The sequence below is a fragment of the Telmatherina bonti genome, assembly GCF_933228915.1.
Source record: "Telmatherina bonti genome assembly, chromosome: 14".
NCBI classification, from domain to species: Eukaryota; Metazoa; Chordata; class Actinopteri; order Atheriniformes; family Telmatherinidae; genus Telmatherina; species Telmatherina bonti.
Genome location: NC_136612.1, coordinates 12,991,584 through 13,001,863, shown reverse-complemented (window position 1 = coordinate 13,001,863; position 10,280 = coordinate 12,991,584). Strand labels below are relative to the sequence as shown.

The following is a 10,280-nucleotide window of genomic DNA, read 5'->3' as shown; positions in this document are numbered from 1 at the left end:
ATATATATATATATATATATATATATATATATATATAGGCCGTTTGGGTGGCTGTTTGGGTGGCGTGGGGTCCACCACTGCAGCTTCACGGCTGCGGGGTGGCCCCGTTGCTGCCTGGGAGTTGTGCGGTTGCTGTGGCAGCGGCCCCTATGAGCATGCGGGGGACTGGCTCCTGGTGTGGATGGATCCCGAGGTATTGTCTCTTCAAATCAGCACCAAGTCAGAATTTTTATCACTTACTTAATGTTTTTAGTTGTTTTATTAACCAGAATTCAGTTAAAGAGACAGTATTCAGGGAATGATGTTTTTCGGGGAATGTGGGTGGGTTCTTTGCTCTATGTCCTTGTGTGTGTGTGTGAGTGTGTGGAAAGAGCTTGTGTCTATTTTTTTTAAATGCCTTTTTATCCACTGTTTGTTTTAATCCTTATGACTTGATTTTATCCTGTAAAGCACTTTGTGTTGCCAGAGGCATGAAAAGTGCTCAAGAAATAAAGTTTGATTTGATTTGGAGATTTTAAAGAGTGGCAGAGTGTGCTCTGCCACTGATTACAACAGCACTTGCAAAGGCTTGGGATGAAGTTAAAGTAGTGGTGGGGACATCACAATATATATGTGTATGTGTGTGTGTGTGTGTGATTGTGTTTGTGTAATATGACTTTGCATTTATGTTTTTCAGTATGGAAGAGGAAGATTTGGAGGGACCTGGAGGAGGAGAATGGGGTCTTTGGGGTGCTGGGTATAAAGGGCAGCAGACCCTTTATACATGCTAAGATTAGTTAAAAAGAGATCTTGACAGTGCCCTATCCCAATTATTAGGCAACACGTTCGCCAGGGATCCACCATCATAACTGACCAATGTAGGGTGTACATGAACAAACTGACCAACCACAGATTTATAATTTTTTCTGTAAACCAGTCATTCCTTTGTTATCCTAGACACAGGAGCACATACCCAAAACATTGAGCGGGCCTGGTCAACATACACGTCACAGGTGAGAGAATGCGGGGAAACCAAACAGAAGAGATGCTGAAGAAACATCTGTCCTACATTGAATGGACACACTGGCTGGCAAATGAGCACAAGGATGGCACACTTGGACGTTTGCAACACGATATCCACATGTGCCAGAAATATATGTAAGAAAGAAATGTTGATGTGAGAACAGTTGCTTTATTTTTACAAATCTTTGCTTTCATATATTTTTTTTTAAGTATTCAAAATGTAAGATCAATTGATGTCTTTATTCAATTGCAACAAATACAAAGAAACATTCTTAGACTTAGAATTGATTGTTTGAGAAATGATGTTGAACTAATAAAGAGTATACCATTATTATGTCATTTACTGTCAGAAGGAAGCACCATTTTGGGTATAAAAAATGTGTATAATTTGTTAACTTGATGAGATATCTTATTAGTGTTGCTCATATATGTGGTAAAGTAATTATTAACTACTCATTCTGAGCTCTTACTTTACTTCAGAAGCCACAAAAGGCTTCAGTACTGATTGATTAATGGTAAAGTAATGATTGACTACTCATTATAAATCCTCTTTCTACTTGAGTGTTTGCTGATCAGTAGAAAAACATATTTTAAAAGGAACTGGTACAGATTTTGGTTCTGTTATTCACTTGGTACATCTGAACCTGGGACCAGAAAAAAGGTAAGGTACTCATCAAATATGAACACATGAAGAATTGGATGATTATTTTTGGTTTAGAAAGTTTATTTGAACATAATGAAATCTAAAAACAAAAACAAGAAACAAAACAGAAATGAAAGAAGATAAAAATGTTCAAAAGGAGTGGGTAGAAGCATACGCCCACCCCAATGAATCAGTTGTCTCTGCTCATGTTTTATAGTACTTTTAAAGCTAAAGTAATAATAGTCTATGACTAACTAATATCATTATCAGTAATATCTACTCAATCAGATGTGACGGGAATACAAATCTTAGGTAATCATTAATGAATCATTAGTCCCTGATCGGGTTTTTGTCTTTTTATGATTAACTGATCATTATGTAATCATTCATTAATCAATAGCTAATCAATCCAATGTGACGGGAGTACTAAACTTCGTTAATCATTATTGAATAGTTAGTCCCTTATTCGTTCCTTATTCGTTCCTCAGTACTTCCTGAGTAACAAAGGAAATTGTGTGGCCCGTATTGTAAAGTGTTACCATCTTAATTTCCTAACATTTGAATTATTGTTGTGAATTGCTATCTGTGCCTTTACTAGTTAATTCACCAAGGAAAGAAGTTTTCAGGTTTTCTTTTTGTAAAATTTTACTCATATTGAGTTAAACTTCTAAGACTCACCAAGTCTGAATAGTGTTAAGAGACGCCACTACAATGTTTATACTGTTAAACTTCTATGGAGGGTTACTGTAAACATGAAGGATGGGTGCAGTACATCGTTCTCATGTATACTTCTAACATTTGTCAAAAATACTGAGACTGAAAAACTCAACAAAGCAAAACAGAAATGAACTTTTGATTAAACACACGTCTTTTTCCCCCTCCTTCAACCTCAAGTTTCAGGTTCCTAGAAAGGTAGTTTTGAGCCACCATCAGGGTGCAAAGAAGCCCCTAAACCCCCTGAAGCAAATGAGACACAAACCCACCGAACCCACCAACCCGTCTCGGTTCCTTGCACTCCGCTCGTCTTTTCTCCGCAGCAGCCCCTGGGAGAAGTTTCCAAGCCCCCCACCACATCAACCACAATGCTCTGCCATGCCCGTCTTCATGCACATGAAGGGGAACTCGACTCAAGATCACACTTCTCACTTCAGGAGCAAAATAAAATGCCTGCAAACTTATAGCCACCTAAAGAAAGTTCTCATTTATGATCCTTAAAGATTTTACTTCTCTCTGATGCCAGATTTATTCCCCACTGCTTAAGCTGTTCGTTGTTTTTCCTTCATCGTAACGGAGAGTCGTTTACAGTGTCATACCAGTAGCTTCTGTGGCACATCGGTTTCTTTTATGGCTGCCACCTTTCCAGACAGAAAATGCACACTGTCATCTTTTAAGAAACAGAATGAAAAATAAAGAGAGGTTAACAAGAGTTAATCAGTTGTGAAATCACTGGTACTTTTTCTGACTGAACCTGAAAGGACTTGAAAGCCTTCCATTCAAGCCCTACAACCTTTTTACCAAGAAGCTGGAAACAGCCATATGGACAAATTCTGACTGTCATTATGTTAAGTAGCTGTTTTTTGTTTTTTTTTTCCTTTTTCAGCATAAAAGACCACATAAGATGTATATAGAAGGATTTTAAGTGCTTTAAACTAAGTCTAAACTTCACTTTAGAAATGTAAAACTGTTTAAATTAACCGAGGAGCGTATTAACGGACTATATAAATGTTGGCATTTTGTCATGTTTTGCAGGTAATTCCTCTAATCTGACCTGGAATACCAGAAACCAGAAACATTGGTAAAAAATTGGTTTTTGGTTTTCTATTTTCAGCTAATTAATTTCCCACTGATGAGTCAACCTTTCTGCTGTTTTGCACGAGTTCATACGTGTCAAATTAAGAGAGTTCGAGAGGTTGATATCAATTTCATCTTTAGTTTCTAGTTCTGGGTACGTCTAGAGTACTCGTTATTTTTATACCTTTCTTGTCATATGTGGCTCATTATTACTATGAAATAAAGAGGATTTTAACATAAATAGCAATTACTGGATGTAACTTTAGTTTTACGAAAACGCACACAGCTCCCTGCAGAGATGGGATGTTCAGCTCTTTTTAGAGAACCGGCGCTTTTGCCCCGAGTCCCAAAGAAGAGTCGGCTCTTTCAGCTCACAAACGGCTCTTGATTTAGGATCCTTTATAGGCACATATTTCACCTTAACTTTTCAAAACTTAATGTTTTTTTTTTTAAGGAAAAAAAAAAAAAAACTTTTGTGTTCAGCTTTTTTATGAAAAGCCTTATATTTGCTGACAAAAAAACCACCCTCTGTTTTCACATAATGGTATGAACCCATATTGTCACATGTGATTGGCCGAATGACCTTGGGTAGAGCTGGACTGAGCACTGAGAGCTCAGGAGCAAAAGGAGCCGGATATGTGTATATATATATATATATATATATATATATATATATATATATATATATATATATATATATATATATATACACACACACATATATACATATATATATATATATATATATATATATATATATATATATATATATATATATATATATATATATATATGTATATATGTGTGTGTGTATATATATATATATATATATATATATATATATATATATATATATATATATATATATATATATATATATATATATATATATATATATAAATGTGTATGTGTGTAAAACAGGATAAAAGGGACAAGACAAAGTGTCCAAAAAAGCTGAAGGTAGAAGTAAAGGAATAATATTTTTCCGACTCCTCTTTAACAAGAAAACATGATAATCAATCATAATATCAGTTTCAAACATTTTTATTTACCGTTCAGATCATAAGAACTGCTACAAAACACTTCATGACTCTTCACCGTGGACATGAAACATTACAAAGTATTTGCTTTAAAAAAGTGTGTATTGTGGATTCCCTGGTACTCATTCTGTGCTAATTTGATGCTCTGATTTGAATCGATGTAGGTTCGACTCAGACTTCCACATATCAGGATTTACAGCAGTGTTGGCCCGATACCAATGCTCACAAATTAAAAGGAAAGGGATCTGCGTTTCTATCTAAATATCATCATATGGAAAAAGAATCATAGCTCTTTATTTTCCCTGCACAACCCCACTAACACAACCACACACACACACACAAACACACACACACACACACAAACCCACACACATAGGAAGTTGTGAAATCTTGCGTGACAACTGTTTTGAGTTGGTAGCATGATGTTGGCAATTTGGTGTTATTACTCATTAGAAAATCCCGCTAGCAAAGCGCGGCATGCTTCATATGCAGGGCTGAAGTTTCCAGAGGAGACACAAACGCCATATTTAGCACCAGCAGCCATTGCTGCGAGGAGTTTGTTGTCTTAAAAGGAAAAGCACAACAAACTGCAGCAACAACACTAGCAAATGGATGTAAAAACACAAGAAATTTGCAAAAGAAAGTTAAAAAAGAAACAAATAAAAGACAAAGATGTAGATATTATTGTCCCAGATGACCAGCCCATGCTCAACATGGACATAAGAGAAATTCTGTTATCATTGTTTTCACATCATATTTAATGTTTTATACTTTAATATAGTGTAGGTGATGGCATTGTTGTTGTTTTAGTTTTTCTATGTATTTTGTCATTTTAACGTATTTTCCAGTGTTATTTATATATATATATATATATATATATATATATATATATATATATATATATATATATATATATATATATATATATATATATGTATGTCTGTATGTGTATGTGTGTGTGTGTGTGTGTGTGTGTGTGTATATCACAGTGTGTGTATATATATCACAGGAGCCGTCTGCATCATCCCGACCAAGGGCACCACCACAGGCACCAGTCAAAGCAGCCATGGTCACCATGACAACCGACGCAGAACTTCCTCTGAGAAACACTGGAAAATACGTTAAAATGACAAAATACATAGAAAAACTAAAACAACAATGCCATCACTATATTTTATGTATATATATATATATATATATATATATATATATATATATATATATATATATATATATATATATATATATATGTGTGTGTGTGTGTGTGTGTGTGTATGAATCTGGCCTTGCTAATAAGGGGTTTTTCCTCTCTACTGTCACCATGTGCACGTTCAGGATGGGGGAGGGGCTGAACGAAAGAGGAGATCTGATGCAATCCATTGCTTCCTTTAGCCGAGCAGCTAATTACTCTTTTTAATTGGCTTTGACGAGCAGTTATTACTGATTACATTAATGTGTTTATTTTAATTAGATAATAATAACACTGCAATTAACTGGATTTATTTAGCCTGTTTTATTGTGTTATTTATTTAACTGTTTTACTCTGTTGTTATTCTTTGCTGATTGTGTACAGCACTTTCTTTCAGCTCGGGTTGTTTTAAAGGGCTTTGTAAATAAAGTTGAGTTGTTTGTAATTTAGACTAGTGCTTTGATTACTTTGTTGTGAATCAGTACTATATAGATAAATATGATTTTAATTGAATTCAGTATTGAACCTTTCAACAATATTTAGATTTTCTGAGATACTGAATTTGGGCTTTTTATTAGTTGTCAGTTTTAATAATCAAAATGAAAACAAATAAACACTTGAAATATGTTGGTCTGTCTACATAACACAAGTTCAACTTTTCAAATAAAATTACTGGTATAAATCAATGATATTCTAATGACAGTATATGACCAGCATCTGCATGTATCGTTCTGTACCTCCCCATCTGATGGGTCAGAAACCAACTTGTGCAAGATGTTAAAATTTTCACATTTATGTTACTCCACGGCTTCACTAGTGGTGATAACGTGGTTAAAGGGCAAGGCGCCACGGAGCACGACTCGGTTGTTTGTATTTAATTAGCAAACCCCTACATTGAAGTAATTCTCACACATTGGGGCTTTAATATCACAAGCAACTTGTGACTTGTAAGCATGAGAGATAGAAAATAAATATGCGTTTTCATAACCCCACACTTGCATATTATAGCAGCAGTGTTTCATTCAATTGATTTTTTTTTTTAAAGGAAATCTTTATCTATTAACATTTTTAACAAAAGAAGGAAGCAAAAAGAAAAAAAAAAGACAACAAATAGACAAACTGTAAATAAATTAAAAATGTAATAATGGAGTTTAGATTAAATGATGTCCCCTTTAAATGCAAGGGACATCCTGAGATTGCATCATCTGATTAGGTCATGCCTGTAAATATAGAGATGCAGAGTCTTCAACTGAAACACGACTCACAAAGGCCAGTGTGTATAAATACACTGCAAAGCAGGGGTATTTCCACAGAATCATTAGTTACTTAACAACACAAATATATTCCACATTTACTATAAAGGTTCACATGTTCACATGAGAGCAAAGGCACATTAAAACTTTCCCAACAATGCTGAGTGTATGATGTGTAAGTCCACCCACATGTGGAGTCATGGTGCTGTGAATCCAGACACATTTGTCCCACATTAAATGTTGCCACCTTTCTATAAGACCAAAAACTGCTCGGATGACTGAACATTTGGAAGATTTATTTGTAGATTTAGCTTAAAAACCAGGTTAAAACAAGCAGAACCAACATGGAAAAGGCTCAACAAGCTGTTTATTAAACGTAAACAAATTCTTGTAACCTTTGTGGACTTTTCAGGTAGCTTTGTGCTCCGGTGAAACAATCCTCAGAAGTCTTTTCAAATCAAATCAAATCTTTGTATCATGTCATCAGTGGATGGGTGAGAGAGAGAGAGAGATGATCACGTCAGTGACGAGGAACAAAACAGTCAGCATTCAGCTGCATAGAGGTAAGATCTGCACGTTCCCTCAACTCTTTATAGCAAAGCAACGTTATTTATATCCACATATATGTTCAATTTATGATCTGTGTTCACTTTAAATTAATCAAACTACTTATCTGGTTGACTTTTCAGTGCAGTTGGTGTCAGATATTCTGCAGAATAATCAGATTAGGAGGTAAAATAAATGTCACGACGATTAGAAACTGTTAATTCTCTTCAGGCTTTTGAAGTTTCTTTTGTTTTTTTTTTCTTTTATGCTTTAATCTATTTTTTTTTTTTATTATCTTTGAAACTTATCCAGCTACATAACGATATTTTGTGGATTTTTAACCAACTATAGCGTAGTTGATAAATCATGCAACTGCATACAAGATATGTAAGTTAGTTATCTTTATTTTCTCAAATGACTTTTTTTTTTTTTTTTTTGCTTTAAATATCTGCATTTAATACATGCACTTCCAACAGGGGCTTAAAAAGCTGCAGCAGTCAGTTTAGAGGAGGGTTATCCTTGGTGAGAGCCCTGAAACTCGCAGGTGTCAGGCTGAATTTGTTGAGGAAACCTCAAAGCTCTGGCATTTTAACTGAAGGCATACCAACAGGTGTGCGACATGTGAGCGTGCGAGCCTGTAAAAGTGACATGAAAGCGTTGACTTCTCAGACTCCTGCAGATTTATAGTGCAGCGGTTTGTTTTTCTTACCCCCCCCTCACCCCCTCTTCCTCTGAAAATCAGCTCCCTTGGGCACCTTTCTGCCATGCCGCGCTCTTTCCTCGTCAAGAGTAAAAGGACTCATCTAATCAATCCAGCCAAAGATTACTTCAGACAACAAAGTCAGCCTGAAAGAGATGCAGGGAAGTCTGCGACGGGACAAGACAGAGGGCGCCGTGATGAGGCTGTGCAGCCATCGTCAGGAGTCAGAGACCTTGAAGCCTCCTCACCGAGGGATGGGATGGCCGCCCACTCCCACGGTGCCCTCGCAGACAGATCTTGGTCTTCAGGTACGAAGAACTTAAATATTCAGGACAGAAAACACACCAAAGATAAAGCAAAGTTTAAAGTTTACTCCCATGAGATTTAATATCCTCGCCATCCTTGTTGTCCGTCCAGCAAAAGCCAAAGGAGAAACGTCGTCGCTGGTCTCCCCGTGGTCATCGGACAGACGAGGATCGGACAGGGAGCGGGAACTGGAGAGGCTGGTCTTCATGCTGCTCAACCACACGTCGCACACGGACCTGAAATCCCCCGTCAGAGAGTGTCCGCTCTGTGAAAAGGTAAGGCAGCTCTGGACTGCAAGGAATTTTAAAATGAAATGTCAAAACCACATTTTTCTCATGTCAGGATGCTGAAAGTTGAAGCGCTTAAGTTGACCTAATGTTGCATGTGGAAAAAAGAGGAAACCTCTTGCCAGGTGCAACCTATTATTCATCACGCTCATCCACAAAATGTGCTGATTCCCCATGTTGGGAGGTTTGTGGTGTTCATTCTGCTCAGATTTCATACCAAACACACGGGAATTTCATTTGGACCGCCTAGAAATGTGGAATCAGTTTAACTCTCATCTCAGATAAGACCCAGTTTCTCTAACGGTGCAATAACTTTTTTTTTTTTTTTTTGCTTTTACTTCTGCTTCTGTTCTCTCTTCTGTCGCGTTATTTATACTGAACATGAAACAAACAGCGTGAGAAACTTTGTGGTACAAGAGAAAAGTTTCCCCACATGGTCTTTGATTTAAAGTGCAGCAGTGTTGTTTTTTATAAATGCACAAAATGCAAATGTTTAACGAGAATTTGAGGCAAATTGTTTAATTTAAAGCCATTTAAAAAAAAAAGAAAAAAAAAAAAAAAGAAATTTAAACAAAAATGCATAAATGTTTGGATAAGACGACTCATGTCGTTCGTACCCAGTGACTGACCCCTTCCTGCTGCAAGACGAGCTGCAGAAGCTGCAAGGATTTCACCCCAAAACACTGTTAGTCGCTCGGTCCAGCATGAATTCACTTCACCCTGTTCTCAGTCCCTGTCTGTCCTCAGTCTGTTTCAGACGTGCTGACGTCAGGTGGGCAGCAGGAACATGCTTGCAACACTTTCTCTGTCCCTCTGACAAGATCGTTCACCGCTGCAGACTTATCCCACCTTCCCTTCAGCTTCAGAGCAAACGGCAGCTACGCTCGCACTAAGGTGAGATCATTACCAGCCTCAAATGCAGCATTTTCCATTTGAATAAACCGTTATAAGGTTCGTCTGTGTGTTTCCAGGAGCGCAGCTTCGGCTGCAAGGTGTGTGGCAAGGTGTTCAAGCGCTCGTCCACCTTGTCCACTCACCTCCTCATCCACTCCGACACGAGACCGTACCCCTGTCAGTACTGCGGGAAAAGGTTCCACCAGAAATCAGACATGAAGAAACACACGTTTATCCACACAGGTGAGAGACAACACGATAAAAAAAAAAAAAAAAAGAAGAGAAAAACAAGCTTTTAAAAGCTTGAAGTCGTGCGTGAAGCATGTTTTCTTGATTTCTTTCCTGCCTCCGGTGTGTGATCAGGTGAGAAGCCACATGTGTGCAAAGTGTGCGGTAAAGGATTCAGCCAAAGCTCCAACCTCATCACTCACAGCCGAAAGCACAGCAGCTACCGGCCGTTCAGCTGCCCTCACTGCCAGCACAGCTTCCAGCGCAGGGTGGACCTGCAGCGCCACCAAGAGACACAGTGCGGTTATGGGAACATGTACGCCGGCAGCCGGGCCCACGAAGCAACAAGAAGATGATTCTACGGGGAGATACGGCACATGTACATAACTTTATACCATTTA

The 10,280-nt window shown here is 37.5% G+C and overlaps 1 protein-coding gene across 1 annotated transcript; it reads left to right on the top strand.

Moving 5' to 3' along the window:
* Positions 1-8,228: 8,228 nt before the first annotated feature.
* LOC306765267 (uncharacterized protein) lies at positions 8,229-10,235 on the top strand (the record flags this gene model as incomplete). The annotated part of the gene is made up of 5 exons (XM_079252674.1): positions 8,229-8,472; positions 8,582-8,745; positions 9,505-9,651; positions 9,729-9,894; positions 10,015-10,235. 5 exons carry the CDS (start codon positions 8,229-8,231, stop codon positions 10,233-10,235), a joined length of 942 nt encoding a protein of 313 aa, XP_079108800.1.
* Positions 10,236-10,280: the final 45 nt, after the last annotated feature.